Here is a 21247-nt window from a genome sequence, read left to right as displayed (position 1 = left end):
ATTTCTAATTTCTAATTTTATACAAATTAGGAAATAACTCCCAATTCCTAAACTCATACAAATAGAAAATTTCTTGACTCTTACTTCAAGTAACTAAAACAATTAGTAACTAGTTACTTCCATACAAAATAAGAAACCTATATAAAAGAAATTAAACCAATTTCCTAACAATTGTGTAGTTCTTTCCGAATTATATAAAAAAGGGATAAAATAATTAAAATGTTATCACTATTCCACAGGTGGTGATAAACCAGAGATGAGTAAAGTTGTGATATATATCATTATTCCATGAATTTAGAGAGAAGGATTAACCACCCGTTTGGTTGCTACTAAGGAATAGAAATGATAATCACTATGAAAGACCCCTTCAATGATAATGAGTTTGTGTTGATTCCTTTTGGTGAAATTTGATGTTTGGTAGTCATTGTGGAATGGGATGATTTTTTCCTAAAATTAAAAAAATCCCTAAATTTTCTGTACCTTCATTCACTGTTCATCTCTTGCCCACTCCAGCACCATTGCCTCCTCAACTCAAGGACAATTCTAAAACTTCACATTGGCAACATAGCAGCAACCTATGGACATCTTTTGTTTACCAATTACAACTCCACATCTCTAACTCATCAGTACCCACAAAAATTAATCCATTAAAAAAGTTGAATTAAATCAGACCTACAATTCACAAAAATGTCAAGATCTTTAATTCATCTGATATGCAAAATCAAACATCTTCAACATCAAGATTCTCCTTAATCCATGGTTATTTTGCTCAAACTTGTGATGATTTGATTCTTCAAACTCTACTTTAAGCACTGGTAAAATCTATCCCTTTGTGTGTATCTCATCTCTGCATTTTCCTTGCCAGATAGTTGTTTCAATCATCTAGTGGAAGAACCTAGCTTTGGTGAGTTTGAAAAATTGAGTGGATGGGGCTCATATACCAGACAAAAATTTTTGGAGAAAGGAGGGGAAGAATGATGCTCTCTCTTAGAAAAGAAAAGGAGGAGGAAAACCCAAGGGTTTTACTAGGAGGTTCTCGGTTGTGCTAAGCACAACCTAGGCCCCCTATAATGACCGAATGAAATGAATAGAAATGTTTTTTTCCTCTATTTAATGTAAATAAAATCTGTTACTATATTATGGTAGAGAGAATAAATTTATGTTTGTAGCATAATAAACTATCATTTGACATTCTTCACCAAAGAGTACAAGACCTTTGGATGATTGTGGCATAATAAACAGGTGGATTTTGATGGGCAAAAGCAAACGGCCAAAGCTGTGTGCTTAGGACAAAGTAGAGATTATCAAAGTAGCAAAGCACCAGGAAAACAAACATCAATAGAAAGATGGAAAAAAAAAACCAAAAAACAAGAAATAATTAACAAACCCCTGATTTCTTAACATGATCTAGGACTCCTAAGCTCTTAGCAAAGAAGAGGCAAGTACAGAGCTTTTATGTGACATGCAATTTGTGACCATGAGCTCTTTTTCTTAAAAAAAATGAGTCTGGTACATTGTCATACACCCACTTCCCCTTACGTTTTTCCTTTCCTCTTGTATAGATGGACTATAATTAACTGTTATTTGGTGCTTGCTGACCATCTAAACCAACTAACTTGTGGTAGTGAATGGTAAAGTTTTGGGGACCTGGTCTCATACTTTAAATTAATGTTACAAAGTGTTTTTAGATGAGTGGCAATACTGATAATGTACTGCAGTTGCTCCTAGAGTGCTCTACTTTTAATCACTTACATGTTAGTTTACCTGTTCCATGGTATTAAATGCTAATCTAACAAAAATGGGTTGATTTGACATTGAAACAAAAGAGGAAGGTACAGGCAAGTTTATGCAAGAGTAGTTCACCTACTCGTTTCAAAGGCCACAAATTTGTTTTCTCCCTTTACACCAAAAGACACACACTAAAACATGCAAAGAAACATTCTTTCATTCAATCTTTATGAGAAAAAGAAACCAAAAGGAACTTACTAATCTTCATCAAAACCCATCTCCCAGATCATGTAAAAATCCAAACTTTTTGCTCAGGATAGGCGTTTCGAATTGGGTAGTCCTAGAAAAATCTGAATCCTGATCCGACTCATGTCTGATCAAATTTCAGGTGAATAAGGATAAGAATTAGTGAGATACCATCTTTTGAGGATGACGAGGAGGTGGTCACATTGCAGGCATAATGGGCATAATTCTAGGACGTGACCAAACAGGGCGTGAAGCTATTTGGGGTCTGATTAATTGATGTGTTGATCCGAACGAGTGCTAGTGTTTGATAGAGAGAAAGAAAGGGTTCAACGCTAAAAGAAAGAAAAGGCTTTTTGAGCTAGAAGCATGCCAATTGTCAAATATTAAGGAACCCACGTGACGAGAGAAGAGACAAAACACTAAACCTCCGTTCTTTCTTATATACAAGGTAGATTTGATTTGATTTGATTTTTGGATTTTCGGTGGGTCAAACGGGGATTGGGATGAAAGTACCCAATCTACTCTATAATGGATCAATGGGATTAGAAGACCCAAAAGTGGGTAATGACTAAATCCATAAAAGTGAACCAAACATCATGTAACGGTTTCATTACCCTTTAAATCCCATTGAGGGGGCCAAAACCCCCAACCAAACAGGGGGTAAAATGTTGAAGGATTTGATCCAATAAATAAGCAATCAAAACCCACCTCAAATTGGGGAAAGAATCAGTGGACTCAAGAAGCAACTGAAGGAAACTTCTAATCCCGAGCAATTTGAAGACCAGCTTTGAGTCCATAGTTCCGCAATTCAGCTCGTGGTTGATCCAATCTTCCCATGAAATCTAGCTAACCATTTGCCTTGATCATCCCTAAATATTCCACCAAAACCAGCTGGAGCCGAGTTTTCCATTCGTGTTTTACTTCATATTACCCGCCAAACAAAATTTCCCAATCCCCATATGTCTTTGGCCTTTGAGCAGCCACAGAATAAGTGCCACAAAATTTTCTTTACTTTGATTATAACGTTCACAGGATGCATCAGGAAAAAGTTTCCTTATCATTCTCACATGGTATGTGAGAAATTTTCCATGCTTCATTGTCCAAAGAAGGCCTTTTTAATCTTTTTGGTGTAGCTGCAAGTTCCAAATCCATTTCCTATTCCTGGCGTGTGCTTTTTTCCTTGCAAACCATTTTGATAGGCAGATTTTGAGGAGACTTACCTAAGCTTCTTGGACCCCAAACGAATTTATCAGCCGAAGATTTGCAATCGGCAAACATCAGTAGTAGTAACCTGTGTTTTCAAACTCGGACCGGACCGGCCGGTCCGAGTTGGTCATCAGAACCGGGAGATTTAAAACCCGGTCAACTCCGGTCAAAAACTGGGTTTGACCGGTACAGAACCGGAAAAACCGGTCCAACAGGAGATTTTGTTAAAAAAGTTCAAACTTTTTTAATATTATGTTTTGACCCCCTAAATTGTGAAAACTTATTAATATACCTCAAATATTTCATACTTTATAAATATTGTCCTAAAATTTGATATTATTTTTCAATTAAATCCATAATTTTAATTCTAAACTTGTTAATGTTTATTAAATAATATAAATTGTTACTTGATTGTTCTAATTTCTTTGTATTTTCTTGTTAAATATATTTGAAACATCAAATATATATAAATATGCCTTATTAATATCAATATGTTATTGGATATTTTATATACAATAATTTAATTTTTAAATAATTTTTATTTATGACGTCATCCGGTTCGACCCCTATCGACCCCCGGTCGAACCCATTGACCCCTGACCCCTGACCTCGGCCGAGTCGATATCCGGTCTGGTTCTGAAAACATAGGTAGTAACATAGTATTCTAAGTAATCCATATTCCATACTCAAATTTTATTCAGCACTCGAACAACTTTTAAGGGTCTTTATCTTGGTCACAATGTTCACCTATACAATATTCTTCTAAAGGTTTGTTGGATCCTTTAAGTTGTTCAAGTGCTGAATAAACATTTTTGTTGGAATTCCAACTCACAAGGTGAACCTTTTAGTTGGAATCAACTAATCTCCAAAAAAAAAATTTGTTCAACCCATGAATCTCATCACAAACAGAGCTAGGCAAGTAAGAAGTTTGCAGAGTATAGTTAGGAATTGCAGCTGTAATACTTTAAATCAAAGTAGTTCTCTCTACGAAAGATAGAGTTCTACCTTTCCAACTAGCAAGAGTTGTAATAATTTATCAATAATAGCCTTGTAGGGATCCTTCTTTTACAACCATGCACAATTGAAATGGCTAAACATTTTCCGAGATCATCAGCCAGATTAATACCACTATTATGGCTTATATTTCTGGCCACTTGTTACAATCAGAGCAACCCTTTGAGTCCAGACTCCTCAAGAAACACTAATGAAAATCCCAGACACCATGAAAAGGTGATTGCAGCTAAAGCGCCCCAAGTTTCATTCACTCTTCCTTGAGATGAGACACTTTTGCATTCATATAATTGTAACATCCAGGAAGACAGGTACACTTCAACCCCCTGATGTGAAGTAAAAAGATTTCTGATACGAAGGAATATTTCTACCATCCCATCGTTACAAAAGTAACAACAGGTAACGCATCTTTGCCGGCGATCCAGAAGATGAGTTTGACTATGATTTTCTAGTCATAAACGCAGAATAGATTTGATATAAGTCCAATTTCACCTCTCGCAATCTCTTTTTGCCTTCATATTGCACGTGCTTGAGGTTCAGATTCCCAGACTTAAGGGAGAATTTTAAATTCTGATTAGATGCATCACTTTCAGATTTTCGATTTGAACTGCATTGCTACGTCTCATTAGTCATCACAAAATGTAGTTCACATTTGTGATGTCAATCGTATTCCTGCATTTAACCTAACTATTGATGTATGTTATAATGTTAACAAGAATCAGAAGCAATGCATACTTGGCATTTGGAAATCAACAGGATCAATCCATGTTAAAAGAGCCCCAATGAAATCAGGTACCAGGCCATGGATATGACAAGGAGCACAATTAGAATCAAAGAACAGAACCTGAAGCTATTTGAACATCGGCACCTCCATTATAATTACAGAGACTATTCATACATCTAGTCAAAATTTAGAGCTATAGATAGTATACAATTTCCCATGATGTTGCAAAGGATCCAAAAAAATATATCCGCATGGAATATCCCAAGGAGTCTATATTATAGGGAAAATCACGAACACCTGAAGAAGGGTTGAATATAAATGATCTAATGTTGAAATACCCAGTAAATACATCCTTAACTGCACCTGGTTGCTAATCCCACTAAATGATGGAGGGAAGATACTGAGTCTGGAGCAGCTGTAAACACATCCTCAACTGCCTCAGGTTGCTAATTCCACTAACTGGTAGGGGGCAAGGACTCCCTTTCACAGCCAATATCATTAACATCAATATCACTACCATCCAACACATTGGCAACATTGTTAACACTGGGCTCGGAACTAGCAGTGCTGCATGTGGCAAGAGGAGAGTCTGAAAGACTGGTGGTCCTGCTTTTTGTTGAGCCAGATTTAGAAGCTGGAAGACTTGTTACTATTGTCTTTAGATTACGGGATATGCCTCGTATATCCTGCCAAAAGGAATTGTGTGAGGCCACAATATGCAGGACTTATGGGCTCATAAAAGTCCTCAAATCCATGAAAGTTGACATCAAACATTTTCCCTACCATTCTTCAGTCGATTAGACAGCAGTTGTTCAGCCTTAGATATTTTTATTTCAAAGATACCACTTCCATACAACTATTCTTTAGCACCATATGTATTTTTTGTAGATGCATATTGGTGTAGTAATTCTCTAGCTATCTGCAAATGGCTACCTTTTAAGATAATGCAAAACAAGATGTGCAAATTGCAGTCTACAGGACTTACCATATGCCGTATAGCCATGTCTAATGACTTTTTTGACAGTGACCTTCCGAAGCCTGAGTTGTCAATGGACAAAGAAGACTTCCCTGAGGAGTTATCCTGGGATTCATAGTTATTATGTTTAGGAGGAGCTAGCTTCCGCATGTTCACTACTCTTTCAACCATCTTGGTACCAATCAAAACTGGATTCACACTGTCATTACAGTTGGAGTATCCTCGACTCTTAGAAAATATAGTGATTTCATGGTTAAAAGCACCATCATTGACTCGCCCACGTGAAGGAGAACATGACTTCTGTCTCGGTCTCCCAGCGATAGAGTCGCTCGAAGACAATAGGCAACTAGATGCAGTCAGTCTTCCTCTGGATGCGGAAGAAGGCCTTTTAGGCACTGCCATTCTCAAATTTGGAGGGGCATTAGATGAAAAAACAGCCTTCTCAGCTGTCTTCTTAGGCCGAGACTTGACTGGAGGAGTAGTACCACATGATGTTTCTGAACTTTTTACCGTTGTTGGAACTGTCTTTGTCACTGAAGAAGACCGACCAGCAGCAGACATACTAGTTGCACTTGATGGAGTTGAAGCTTTACACGTAGGTCTTGCAGACCTCGATTCTGACTTAGACGCAGATCTTAAGCTCAAAGTTGGTGTGGAAGAGCGAGCAGTAGCTCTTGTAGGAGTTGAGGATCTCACTATAGGAACCACAGGCTTTGCAGAAGCAGCAACGCCTCTTGAAGTGGGTGTGGATGATCTCGAGGGTTTTGATGCTGAAAGTAAGCCTGACTTCCTAGTTGGAGTTGCAGATCTAGAAGCAGTTGGTTTTTGCCCCTCTGATAATGAAGACCTTTTATTTCTTGAAGCAGAGGAGTGTTTACTAGTTGATGTAATCAGTTGAGCAGATGTGGTGTTTGCTGAAGAAGGTTCATCAGGTAGGTTTTCTGGCTGCAGGGATCAAGAAATCTATAATATTGAAAACTTGGTTTTGCAAGTCAAACTCAAAGCCAACCATAGGAACATATTAAAAAGCAACTAATAAAGGAAACACTAATGAAAATGGAAAAAATAAAAGCTTAAAAAAAATTTTTTTTTGGGGGAGGTGGGGGGAAATGGAGGTTAGACATGCTTGCCTTGAATATTTCAGCGGTACTTAGAGCCTCTGTAATTGAAGTCTGACTGTCAGCATTTTGTACCTCCAGCTCAGGCAAAGGTAAGGAAGGAGTATCAGGTGATGCAACAAGCCTGGGGAAGAGATTGGTAAATTCAGATGGAGGAAATAAACAAAAGAGAGAAGCAAGATATATTTCTTCAACCATTTTCCTGTTTTCTTTAGTGCATCATATCAAATCAATCTGAACTTATCCTTCTCAAGACTTGGAAAATATCATATCCAAATTTCCCTTTATTGTGAAGTCCGAAGGTTGCGAAACTCACTCATCCACAAGAGCTTTGAAAGCCCAAATTCAAGATAAAGAACCTTAGAAATGAATCTGTAGTCCCATACTTGGTGATTATTATTTCTAAAAGCTACTGGCTATTATTTGTCACTTTCCATATAAATCCAAAAAAGGAAAGCATTTAGTTCATAGTTCCTACAGAATACAACATCTTCAAATTCCGGGGGGGGGGGGGGGGGGGGGGCAGTAGAATGCAACAGCAGTGGACAGAATAAACCAAGATATATTTCTTCGAATATTTTCCTATTTCTTTAGTGTCATATCAGACCAATCTGAAGTTATCTTTCTCAACAACTCGGAAAACATCATATCCAATTTTCCCTTGATTGTGAAGTACAAAGGTTGCGAAATTCACTTGTCCACAAAAGTTTTGAAAGCTTATAATCAAGATAAAGAACCTTAGAAATAAATCCATAGTCCTATACTTGGTGATTATTATTTCTAGATGCTTTTATTATTTCTAGACACTATTGGCTATTATTTGTTACTTGTCATATAAATTAAGAAAAGGAAAGCATTTAGTTTGTAATTCTAGGGAATACAACACTTCCAATGGGGAGCAGTATAATGCAACAGCAGTGGACAGAATAAACCATGTTCAGCCAGAAAAGAATGTAAGGATCATGAATGATGAGTATGATAATTATAATTATGATACATACAGTCAGGAGAAGAACCTCATGGAGGCAAGTTAGATATATATTGGCAGATTTAATACATGGACAGAAAAGTATAGAACTTCCCACTTGCTATGAGTAGAGCAGTTCTTGTCAAGCAATGAATGAAAATGTGAAAGTTTGAAAAGCAGCAGTGCAGAGTGCAGTCTGGTAGACTAAAACATTTAATTTTCCAGCAGACATTTTTTGTCAATTGAGGTGAAAAGTTTTCCCCAGCATACATGAGAACGCCTAAATATCACTACAACCTAACACCATTAATGTTACAGAATACCCAGACAACTGGGAAACATCTTTACCTACGCTAATTATAGATTCAGGTAAGATGATTTTCCCCTCTCAAACTATGTTGTACAGCAAGAACGTGAAACTTAATCAAACAAATTATCCTATAAAATTATTCTTAACCCTCTGTCATTTGGAATTGACAAAGCTCAGTCATACACATAAATCAAAATAAGATGCTCTAAATTCAGGGCATCACGTCAGTTGAATCAAAGTACCAATCATAATCACTTTTATCGCTCACAGCAGCGAAAAAATTATCAGCAGGAGTTGTTTGTGTAGTCTCTATGAAAATTGCATCTGATACGACTGAATTATCAGGATTTGATGCTGCACCCACGAAAAAACCAATCCATCAGTGCAGATTCAAAGACTACTAATTCTTAATAACAACTCCAGATATTACATCAACACGAAAATCAACAAACAGGATACTTATAAAATAATAATAATAATAAGCTGCCAACGTGATGTCCATGGAATAAAAAGGTAAATTGAGCTAAAAGGACATAAAAACCAAAGATCAGTTAACCTGCTGAATGATCAAATCCATCATTATTCTCAATGAGAAGAAGACCATTCCTCTCCTTTTCGCGCTTCCGCATCTCAAGGAACGTAGCAAGATCCCCCTCTATCTCCTTCATCACCATCCCAAGACTTCTATCTTGTGGCCTACATTGTACAGACGCCTGCATTTTCAAACTCAGTAAACAAACTGATAAATTGGTGACCCTTTACATGCTAATTGAATCAAAACCCAGTATCTTGGTAAATTAACAAATCCAGCCGTTGAAAACATAATCAATCCAAAAGAAAAAAGTCAAAAACCAACTTCTTCCCAATACCAAAATCTGCATATGATTAATCCAAAGCTTACTGAGTAAAGTTTCAAATTTTACACCAAAACAGGATCTCTTTACCCCCCACACCAAAAAAAAATGTTTAATGGATCTAGACAAGAACACCTACTCATAAACAGAAAACAAAGGTTTCCATCTTTATGATTCAATCAATCGCTTGCAAAAGAATCAAGCCAGAAGATTAGCATCTTTCAGGGGCTTTCATCAAACATATTGTAGAGCTGTACTATAAAACATCAAGAACCACATTGCTATTACTCAATCTTCTTTATCTGGGCATGTATAATTCTACAGTTGTACTTCAAAACTAAACTGAGAAATCTTCCAAACGTTGAAACAAGTGCATAACTGCAGAAAAATCGAGTACTTACAGCCATTTTTTACTTGTTCTACAGAAACAGAAAGAGTTTGCGCAGAGAGAGAAAGGCAGATAATGGAAGATGGGGAAGTGAGATCGGTTCTTATTTTAATGAGATTAGTTTAGTAAACTACGATTATGTTTGAGAGACAGAGAAATTGGTGAGCGAGAATTGTGGAGGAAACGAGGAGGGAAGCTCAAGAATTTGGACTTTGTTTGATTCCTTTGACAAAGACAAGCAACTGAGCAAGCAGGACCCAAGGAGGATCATTTAGTCAATGCCCTGTCTGATTGTTTTAATTCTTAAAATATTTGGTGTAAATTATAAATTTATACAGTTTTAGTATAATTTTGTATGAGCTTATAAATTTTACAATCACATCAAAATTGTATAAGTTTATACAAAATGTTATAAAAATTATATCAAACAGAACATTTTATTAATTAGATTGAATTGGACAGAACTCAACCGCAGAGGTCTCGGATCCTAAATCAAGAGCGTATAAGTTCAGTTGAATTTTGTCTGATTTTGTCTCATATTTATACAATTCTTACAAGATTTGATATAATATTAAGGTTTTTCTAACAAGTGCTCATTAGACACTTCTATAATTCATCTAACCTACTATATGTATACACATATTAATAATTATTATTATTTCTTTTATTTATATACTTTTTTATTTAATTTTATTTTTCCTATATTATATTTTTTATTTTATTTAATTAATCTTAAATTGTTAAAAAATATGACACGTGAAATATATCTTAACGAGTGTTCAATAGGCATTAATAGGCATTGTTAGACAACCCATAATATTATTAGTATAATCGAAAAAATAAAGAAAAAATCAGAGGATTTCAAATCCATGTTTTAGTATTTTAGTGGTGGATTTATCCCCGAAAGTGAGTAAGATCCACGAAAATGCCATCTCTCTTTTGGCCTTTTTAGTAATTAGCGAATGCCTTTTCAGTTTATTAGTTTGACTGAATCTTGCATGCAGCAATCATTTAATTAACTTTTACCTGCTTTTGTTATTTTATATAGTCCCAGAAAACAAAGAAAGATTCAAAGTTGACTGTAAAGGGAGGCAATATGCATCAAGGCCTTTTTGCAATTTTCAATGACAATCTCCAATGTCCTTTCATTTAAAAATTTTCAAACATTTTTTTTTTGGTTTTCAAAATTAATGGGCCAAACAAAATTGCAAAGAAGCCAAGTCAGGCAAAAAATTAATATTTTTCAGGGACTTCTACAATCCCTTTTGATACGGTACCGATGAAATTAAATTCACCATTAAATACAGAATAAGAGCTATCGACCCTTAAATTATTTCAAAAGTTTAAATCACAAAATGATATGGTAAGATATATGTGGATTAAAATCATGGATATCATATCCAAAAGAGACTGTAGCATTTTTCATATTATTCAACTTTATTATAAACACAATTGTCAATAATTTTTTTATTTTATATATGTCACATTACAAAAAGTGTTACGTTATTATTCCAAATAATCTCCTATCTAAACACAATATTACAATAACTTTACGTAGCCAACCAAATTACAGAAAAAGAAATGTTGACTCAACATAGCACCATCTTTATGCTGTTTGGCTTTTGAATTGTCCATTTGCAACAGAGGAGAAAAATTTCTCGTAGGTGAGGTTTTGATAAGGACCTTGTATGGTTAACGTTATTGATGATATCTGAGATAGCTTATGGTACAACATCATTTTCAAAAGTCTAGATGATTAGGTTAAATCTAAATTATCCCTCTGAAAATTTCTTTTTTAAGGAGACAGCATTGTCTTTTGTACTTTATCGACATTCCAGTTCTGTTTTTTATCGTCATTCCATTAATGTTTTTCTACTTGTGTAATAAACCTTATAAATGACGATAAATTAGTCTTCAGTTTGAGCGTTTGAACACCCCTAAGGAATGTACATTTACAAACTTGCCAAGTTCAAATTATACTCAAGGTTCACAATATTCTAATTATGTAATAAATCTTATAAAAGGTAATATGCTAGTCTTAATTCTTTAGGTTTTGTGCACAAACAAATGTTAAGGTTCAGGGAGGGATGTGTTAGGTGATTCGAGAGAAAATAATGTAAGTGAGAGGTTTCGGATTCGAACACTCCCACTTAAATTATATATAAAAAAAATGGGTTGTCGTTTCAAAAAAATGTATAGATTAGGTTAAATTTTATAAAATGTAGTAGTTATAAAGATACAAAAGATAGGAAAATTCTACCGTCCCTTTTGGATATCATACCCTGATTATAAATTTAATAAACTCTTATCACATTATTCAATAATTTAAATTTCTAAAATCATCTAAAACTTGATATCTCTTTTTTTTTTTTACACATTCAACGGTGAATTAATACTTATTAGTATCGTATCCAAAAGATATTGTAGAACTCTCCACATATACATTCATATATTAATTTGAATTTTAAATTTCCCTTCAACAGCTCCCCTTTGAATTTCTTTTATTCTGTTTTAAAAAAGAACAAATAATTATTGTCAGGAGCTAAAATAAATATTTTGAAGGAATTTCCATTGGATCTTTTTTTTTTTGGAAAGGTCCATTGGATCTAATGTTTAACAAATATGGTTGCAAAGACATTAGTTCAAACCCAAGGTTGTTGGCATTATTGCCACATTTGTCCACTTTTCTCTGTCCATTTCTTTATCCTTTATCTTATTTTAAGGTTTCAATCAATCTGAGACTTCCACCTGAACATCATACGCATATTTTTGTCAAGTTTCAAGAATTCAAACTTGGCTTTTAAAAGATGCCCGGATATGCAGAGTTAACATGGGCTGTTTTTTTTTCCTGGGGATGTACACCAAAACTTCATCTGAGGGCCATTATTACTTCGGCGACTCAGGCGCTTTGGGCCCATATTCTGGTGGGCCTCGTAGACCGTGTGATTCAATAGTTGACGTAGGTCCCATCAGCATGTTTCTCTTAAATTCTAATGGCAGCATGCTTTACTGCGTGAAGTCGTTATTTGAAATCATAACGGTATAATAGCCGGGCCCAGGGTTCGGCGTTGAAACTCGCAAAACAGCAATGGGATATGAAACGGTTGTCAATTAAACTGTTCTCAGATAATTTTATTGGTTTGAATAAAATACATGTTCTTTTGTTCAGTCACCTAAATCACTAGCAAATTACTTGGATAGCCATTAAATTTTTTGAATGATCAAGTTTTATCCGCTCAATTATTAATAGTATGTTTTATCCACTAAACTAAAAAATTGTAAATTTTGGGTTATTCTGTCTTATTCTACCATTAATTCTGCCAAATTTAAGGATTCACATGCTTTATGAGACATACTATTAATAATTAGATTTGGTAAAGTTACGGTGAAGTCAAACGAAATGGTTCAAAATTTATAGTTTTAATAGTTTGATGGGTAATATTACTATTCAAAAAGTTCATTGGCTACTCGAGTAATTTGCTGCATAAATCACTTTAAATATAATATAAATTTAGAATAATTTTTTTTGTATGCCTTGCACATAACGTTAAAGTTAAAAATGATGTACACCACATAATTTGAACTTCTCTTTTGGCTAATCTTGGTTACAGTTCCTAATCCCTCAAAAAAAAAAAAACCAGTCTTTTTTTTTTAACTGGTTTTGTTTTTTGTTTAGTGGGAAATACTTTGGCAGGCTATAAACTAACATGGTTGATGTTTATATTATTTTTAGAAGGTACAAATAACGCTACAAATAGTACAATTACTTGAAGCGCCTGATTTATAAATTGAATCTACCCAAATAGTTTCTTTTTTACTTACCCCATTTTATTTAAAGTTCATCAGAGAGGCTCTAAATGGAAAAGCAAAGATTTAAGAAAGGAATCAAGAACCTTTTCATGGTCAAATGAGGGAGAGGGGTAAAAAGGTTACAATTGTAACTATAATCCTTCGAACAATGTATACTGTTCTAAATAAGTTATGATTCATCACTGACACTTATATATTGTTATAATAGAGATGTAATAATTCCCTACCATTCAGAGCAACTCATACGTGTCAATTATTTAAAAATTATGCGGTATAATTTAGACTTTACATTTTAAGTTGGGATAAGAAGTATAGGATTTGACTTTACAAACAATCGTCTTTGCCCCTATACTGCTTAATGACTTCAGTTCAAAAGTAATTGAATTTATGTAATTCTTCCATGTATTTTCATAATTAGGATTTGTATAATTTGCGAGGATTAATGTAACAACATATATGCACCACTAATGGAATTCATACATTTCCTTGAAAACGTTTTTAACAATTATGAACTTCTAAAACGTTTTTAACAACTTTGAAGTTCTAAATTATAAGTTAATGCAAACAAAGGTTACACCAACCACGTCTTTTTTTTTTTTGTTACAACGATAGCATTTTTTTAATCTAATATATTCAAAGAGGGATTTAGTCCTTTTTTTGTAGCTACTGAGCCAAAGATCAGTAGTTGGTTACACCAACCAGGTCTGGCTAGACAAATGTGCACTTATCTCCCCAGAAGGGATTTTCTCAAATGAACATTTAGGATTCGTTTGAGGTTACGGTAATTTATTGAAAAGTACTTTTTTAATAGAACTTTTAATAAAAGTACTTATCAACTATTTAAGTACTTTTAAATATATTGTTTGGAGACATAATTTAATAAGTATTTATTGTATTAAATAATGTGTAATTTAAAAATTTTTAAAACTGTTTATCTCTTTATTTAGTTCATAATATAGGATAAGATGATTAAATTTGATGTTTTATTTTTTAAATCACAAAAGTTACTCTAAAAGTATCAAATTTGAGTTTTTGCTAAAAGTGCTTTTAATGCCAAACGCTGTACTCCTAATTTTGTGAGATAATGTTCATCAAACACTTTAAAAGTACTTTTAGATGCACTTTAAAAGTACTTTCAGCATCTAAAAATACTTTTTAACCAAAAGTACCGCAACTTCAAATCCCAAACGGGGCCTTACACTGATTGGTCAGAGGATAATAAATACACGAGTTGCATGAGTTTCTCTTGCTATGTCAAATTCTGGTGACCATAAAACTTTTGAATTGTGCTAGTTCTGGTGTAAATATTAACAATGTTTCCTCTCGGCTAAATTTAAGAGGAAAAAAAGATTTGGAATTGCACCTGTGACTCGTATGGTTTTATATTTATACCTATTTGGTAGCCCTATTCAGATGGAACTTTTTTTTTTCAAAAAAAAACATTAATAAATTAATAAATCCACCTTTTTAGAGTAGGGGGTTGGTAGAGCCTTACCAAAAGCACAAGAAGGAGACTTACAGCTTTACTTTAAAATTTGCATTTATAAAACTTCGAGAAAAACCACACCCTAATTTTGCTAAAAAATCCGTAGACATATTTGAATCTCTAAAAGAAGGAACAAATATATAGGTAAAACTGTTTTTAAAATATGCTATTAAAACTCCTAATACATTTCCAATCACCTTCTTGTTACACATACAAAAAACTAATCCAGTAGTGTGTGTGTGTATATATATATAAGTAATTATTTTAATTAGAGTTGTTTTTCATTTTTATGTGGCATGCCTAATTAAAGAGAATTGCAGGTTATGCGCCACTTGAGTTTTATCCATATTGAATCATATTTGGATTATATTATATGTTTAAAAATTATCTCTAATTTTAAAATAACTTTAAAAAACAACTAATGATATCTCTGTAGTATCTGCTTTCTATTGAATTATTACAAATAGAACTATCGTAAAATCTTTTTCAAATCACAATTATTGAAATTTTACATATCCTATAAATTACTCCCTTTTACCACCATGCCGTTGATTAGTATTCAAATTATTATTGATATTCAAATTGTTCATCATCTCTTCGCTCATTGTTGTTATCTTATAAAATACAAAATTTAAAACCTCATCTCTATCAACTAAAATTTCTCATAGTTCCTTTTAAATATACTTAACAACAGGCCTTTCTCAGTTGAAATCGTACCTCAATGAGAAGATATCAACTTTCCATCTTTGTGTTCACTTGTTGAAATTTGTGTATGTTAATTCTAGAATTTATACATGTATATATCATTGGTGATTTGGTATTTCGTAGCTATTATAGTTTACTTTAGCACCTATTTGACCAATTTATTTGTTATAATTTCACATATTCTGTGAAATTTTGAGAATGTTATATTGTCTTAACGCATCCAATTTTTTCCTTATTTTAGTATAAATGTGAGGAAACATAAAGAAGGAAGATTAAAGGAAGTTGAATTTGATAAAAAAAAAAAAATTTCTATGCATTCGATGACTTTGTTTGTTTTAACATTTTGTAGTGTTATGCAAGCAAAATTTCATTTTGTCGAGTGGTCATCTTCTGTATGTATCTTTTGTAGTTTGAGTTCATGTTCACACGAGAAAACTAAAATTTGTACTCTTATAAATTTGTCTCATATTATTTTTTAATGTAAAAAGTTAATTTTTGATTTTTTTTCTTATGTTCCTCCAATTTGCAAGAGCATGAGTGATTTACTTGGATCATGAATTGTATAGGATATAACATTTTAAGATCATGAATTGAAGAGGACATAAAATTCTAAAATTAAGATTGTAAAGTTCATTTTTGGCAGAGGATATACCATTCCCGAAATTCAAATACGTGACCTTATTTTCAACTAAACATCAATTCGGGAAGGATCTCGTCAAATATCATTCAGACCTTCATTTAGCGTTTTTAAGAACACAAAAATAATATTGTTTGTTCTTATGCATCCGCTCTGTCTCCTAACAACATCATTTTTTTATCCATATGAGTTGCAACTTAATGTAAAAAAGAGAATTTATTGTTACACAGATAGAGTTACCAATATTGTTGAAAACTGAATATTTGTTTATGAAGAAAAATAGATTGTTGGATTTTTTCTATTTAATTAAATATTAATATATAGTTCATGGTTGATGCTCATTATAAAAATTTTAATTATCTAAAAGAATATTTATAGAAAGGGGATTATTTACCAAGTTTTGGATATGTGGTACAGTTTTTTGATGTACACTATTATGTAATAGTGAAAGTTTGTAAACAAATTTTTAAAAATTAGTAAATAATTGATCGTTTAAGATACATTAATTTTTTAAAAGTTAATATGAATGAATACGTAGGATTATTGTTAATTTTTGTATTTAAATTATTCATATTTCTATAAATTAACTATAAATAAAAAGACGCCAAAAAAAACCCCGTACGCGAGCAAAGCATATGAAAATCAGGAAGCAAGCAGATTGCTGCAGCAGCAACCATGACGACGAAGTTCTGATATTCCATGAAAGCTACTCCTTAAGAGTCTTCCACTGCTCCAAATTCCCCTTCACGGAGTTACTGTAATTGATAGGGATGTAAACAAATCTAAACATATTGAACACTCTAATTTTCAAACTTGTTTAATTATTTTGACAAACTTGACTTGTTTCCTTCTTGAATCGAACTCAAACAAACTTTTATCAAGTCGAATTCAAATCTATGTCTAGTAGATTGAACTTTTTACACGTAAATTTTATTTGTATACTAACCGAGTTGAGCTGAAATGAAACTTAAAAGTTTGTCAAACACAAATTATTGTTTAAATTTGATTTGATCAAGTTTGATATGATTTAACTAACAAATCAAATTTGAAACTCTTATCAAACCAAATTCGATTTGATTATTAAATGAAATTCGTCTTTCAATCACTGTTGATTGGTGATTACATGTCAATAAATTATTGAAACAAACGACCACCTTAGACATAGATTGAGACCTGGACATTGAGATTTGGCCATAGCAATAAAGCAACGCCCGCCACCCTACCGTGAAGGGGCTTTTCTGATTTACTATGCCAAATACTTTGAATCAACTGATGCTACTCATGCTAATTTGTGACAAGTAAACTAAAGAGTGCCCATCATGCCCATCATGAATCAATTAAAAGTACTCAACAAATAGTGCTAACCTGCTGTCTAAGTCCCATCTTTGCAAAAGAGGGATTCTCTTCCTTCTCTCTAGGTTTCCTTCTCTACCCTTCCTCCTTCATAGGAAGGAGATCTTGGCCTTAAGCCAAGGTCTCCCTTCCTCTTCCTTTGTCTTTTGTTCTTCCTTTCATTCAATAAAGTCTCTTCTAGTGAGAGTTTTAGTCTCTCCTAAACTATCTTAATAAGAGTTTTATTTAGTTTTGTTTCTTTACTTTTCCAGATCTTGAAATTTTTTTAGATCTATATGTTAGATCTACAATTTCTTCAGTCTTCTCATCAGATCTCACTTTCAATATTGAGCTTGAACCAGTTGGATAACAGATCTGAGGAAATATTTCAGATTTGGATCAATCTCGGCAGATCTCACCATCTTTATTAGACCTTACAACTGTTGATTAGCAGATCTGACGATTACAGCATGCACAAAGAGAGCTGCAACGACTTATTCTATGATGAAATGTTTTTCAAATTTATGGTACTTTTTAGATCTATTCTTAATTTCTCAAATCTTATGTATTTGTTAAATTGCAAATCTATAATTTTAGTGCATGTTTATCTGCCATCAGGACAACAATGTATCTCAATTGTGCTGGACGATTTCCAGTAATCCTTGAATGAAATATGTTTTATTATCAAAAAAAAGTACTCAACAAATAATTCAAGTATGTAGACCTTAGGATGAAAATTGGAAAAGTTCAGGTATTTGGTACCATCAATATTCGATTTTTCAACATTTAAATAGTAAAATACAACTAGTGAAAATCTAATGCATCCTGTCACAATTATTTCCAACAATTAAATGACATGATGATAGTGAAACCTAGTATTTTCTTCATGCATGACTGATTCTTTGAAAACACCAAGGGGAGAGGTCCAACAAGAACAGTCACGGTTGAGATCTCCGCACTTGGGTTTGTTTGGATTGAGCATTATTTTCTCAATTTTATTTGCTTACATGAGGTTTGTTTGGATTGTAAGTTATTTGGGATATTTTTACTGTAACACTTTTTGTGATGTGATGTATGTGAGATAAAAAGGTAATTGGGAAGATAAAAAGGTGTATTAGAAATTATAATGATAATGTAAGCAAATAAAATTGAGAAAATAATGCTCAATCCAAACAAACCCATTATCATTATAATTTCCAATACACCTTTTTATCTTCCCAATTACCTTTTTATCTCACATACATCACATCACAAAAAGTGTTACAGTAAAAATATTCCAAATAACTTACAATCCAAACAAACCCATAGAAAGAAAATGACATTCCTCTTTCCAAAGTAAGGAACTGCAGGATCGTCATTAACAAACTCCAGGGTAAACGCACCAGCAAAGTAATGCAAGTAAAAATGATAAATAGAAAAGAGTTGTTTTTTCAAAACAAAAAAATAAAAAATAAAAAATTAAGAATCAGTGTACAACAATTGGTCACATTATTTATTTAAAAAAATTGCAAGATTAGAGGGAAAAAAATAGAAATTAGCTCTCAATTTCATGCAAAAGACAAGTAAATCAATCTGTGCAGTATTCTTTCACAAAAATATAAGAGAATGCTGAGCTGATTTTTTTGGTATAACTGGCCTTTCTAAGCAGGCTTTCCCACCAATAGAAACTTTCAATGGTATTGGGCAGTTGCAAAGACTGCTATAGCAACCATCAATTTTTCAATTACAAATTCAACTAGAAATGGAAAAAATTGAGAACAATGATTTACCGTCTGCTGGTTACATTGAGCACTAGACGCAAAACTGCAGTAAAAGAAGGCAGAATATGTACGGTTGAATATAGTCTAATTGATTTTTCAAGATGCTATGATGATATTTAGGAGTCATCTTTAAGATGTCAGGATGCTAACTAGAAAAGCTTGCAAGTTAATCAACCATCATCTGTATCACTTTCCAAAAACTGACCATCTTGGCTGAAGACATAGGGACTTCCATCAGGACCCAACACCTTAAACCTAATCAAGCAAGAAACAGCAAACACTTTAAGTACTAAATACAAACGTTAATATATAACCACAGAACTAACTCGATACCTTTCAAGGATATATTTTCCTTCCTTGTACTTTTGGCTCTTTTCAAAAGCAGATTCCTGACATTTAACGAAAAGATATAAGCAATAGTATAGAGAAACAATAAATTGCACAAATGAGTGCTCATGAACTCACATATTTCCACCCAACAAGCGAGCCACAACCCACACAGAATATGTCAACCACAGTGTGCATCCCAGTCATCATCATCCGCTCTTCTTTCTCGCCAATGGTCACATTCACACTGTTAAGCAATGGAAAGTATGTTGTCATGATTGCCAGGATAATCTGAATTACAATTTTGAGGCATCAGGCATGATATGATTGTTCTTGCAAGGAATTGAGCCATAAACACAACCAAAGTGGGAAACGTGCATTCATACATTTCAGAAAAAAAGAAGAAGCCCCAGTGCACCTCAAAATCAAACATATCCTGTAATGATACTGAAATATATTCGGCTATTACAAGAGAAGAGAGGAAAGGGTAACTGATATACAGAAAACAATGAGCAAAATGCTAGTTTAGAAGTGGAAGATAATATCAAGTTTTATGAGCAGACAGACATACTGGCACTCCAGTCCTTAAGAATCATGGAAATGTATAAGCAAGTACTCATGCATCAATAGCTCCAATTTCAACAGTTGACCAGATCTATCCCACAGCCCAGTGGCAGCTCATCGCAAATCAGGTCCATAATTTGAATCAAGTGCTTAAGGGCACTAAAGATGAGGACACTTACGCCTTGTCAAAGAGATAAGCCTTCCCATGTTTGGAGTGAAAAGACTGGAAAGACCAGCAAACAATGAGTTAGTGTAAAGGACCAGAAATCTAACATAAAGATACTAGGAGGCATAAGTTGAAATAAAACAAGATAGCCAAGGTACTTTGGATTAGCCCTGTGTTCTATAACTTCAGATAGCAGACAAAGTTCAACCTAGGAGAGACCATATTAGTCCCGAAAATGTTCCATATTATCCTGAGCATGGAACCTTAGTGTACTTATAAAGCACAAGTAAACAAGGCATGACAAGCACTCGAGCTTCAGCCTAATATCAAACCAGAACTCTTAAATATCTGGCTACAAGGAAACTAGTAGCTATTAGTTATTAGTTCAATACCTTCAGTCAACTCAACTACAACTAGTAGCTGTCTGAACCACCTTTTCATGGAGATGAGTCTCATGGAACTTAAAAGGCAAGGTTGACTCACAGAAAGGAGCCAAGAAGTGCTAGCCAGATCTGAATAGAAGCCGGCAGCATTATATTCATGAATAATTTGATTTGGCGTATCATTTTTGATCTTATATGTCAAGACATTTCAAGACAAAAAAAGCTACTAAATGAAGCCATGGAATGTAGATAATGCACAACCTAGGTAAGTGAGTCATGGAGTGAAAGCAAGTGCGAGGATCCAATAGCAGTAACCATTTTAAAGAAACAAATGGTAGTGATTGTCTGGCACATCGAACATTTATGGCCTCAGGGTTGTATAATTACATCATAGCAACTTGACACTCTATTTTCATTTCTTTTGTTTCCCTTCAGATGCAAAATGCAGACATCTTGTTTTATTCTTGCGAAACATTAAAACTATACCGCAGACAGGTTTCAAATAATTTGGAAGTACAAAGTCAGCACTTATATAAATTGGATCAAGAA

General features: G+C 33.6%; 2 protein-coding genes across 4 annotated transcripts in view; both read right to left on the bottom strand.

The window, feature by feature from the left end:
- Nucleotides 1–5042: 5042 nt before the first annotated feature.
- On the bottom strand, nt 5043–9769 carry LOC113691567 (uncharacterized). Of its 2 annotated transcripts, none has more exons than XM_027209769.2 (6): nt 9542–9769; nt 8843–8999; nt 8529–8640; nt 7022–7133; nt 5901–6836; nt 5043–5601 (listed from the first exon to the last, which is right to left on the bottom strand). In XM_027209769.2, the coding sequence occupies exons 1-6, from the start codon at nt 9545–9547 to the stop codon at nt 5371–5373; spliced, it is 1554 nt and encodes a 517-aa protein (XP_027065570.2). In that variant the 5' UTR covers nt 9548–9769; the 3' UTR covers nt 5043–5370. The 2 variants fall into 2 exon arrangements, with proteins under 2 accessions (XP_027065570.2, XP_027065571.2); XM_027209770.2 differs by lacking the exon at nt 9542–9769 and adding an exon at nt 9280–9424.
- Nucleotides 9770–19096: 9327 nt separating this feature from the next.
- LOC113691727 (protein yippee-like At3g11230) overlaps nt 19097–21247 on the bottom strand; it is a 4101-nt gene continuing 1950 nt past the window's right edge. For both annotated transcript variants that reach the window (XM_027210009.2, XM_027210010.2), the window contains exons 3-6: nt 20329–20372; nt 19724–19832; nt 19592–19647; nt 19097–19513 (exon numbers count right to left, since the gene is read on the bottom strand). In XM_027210009.2, coding sequence (XP_027065810.1) covers nt 19429–19513; nt 19592–19647; nt 19724–19832; nt 20329–20372 — 294 coding nt within the window. In that variant the 3' untranslated portion in view covers nt 19097–19428. The remainder of the gene's footprint in view (nt 19514–19591; nt 19648–19723; nt 19833–20328; nt 20373–21247) is intronic.

This window comes from Coffea arabica, chromosome 6e, assembly GCF_036785885.1.
Source record: "Coffea arabica cultivar ET-39 chromosome 6e, Coffea Arabica ET-39 HiFi, whole genome shotgun sequence".
Taxonomy (NCBI): domain Eukaryota; kingdom Viridiplantae; phylum Streptophyta; class Magnoliopsida; order Gentianales; family Rubiaceae; genus Coffea; species Coffea arabica.
Note: the sequence above shows the minus strand (reverse complement) of the source record. Positions and strands in the feature narration are given on the sequence as shown.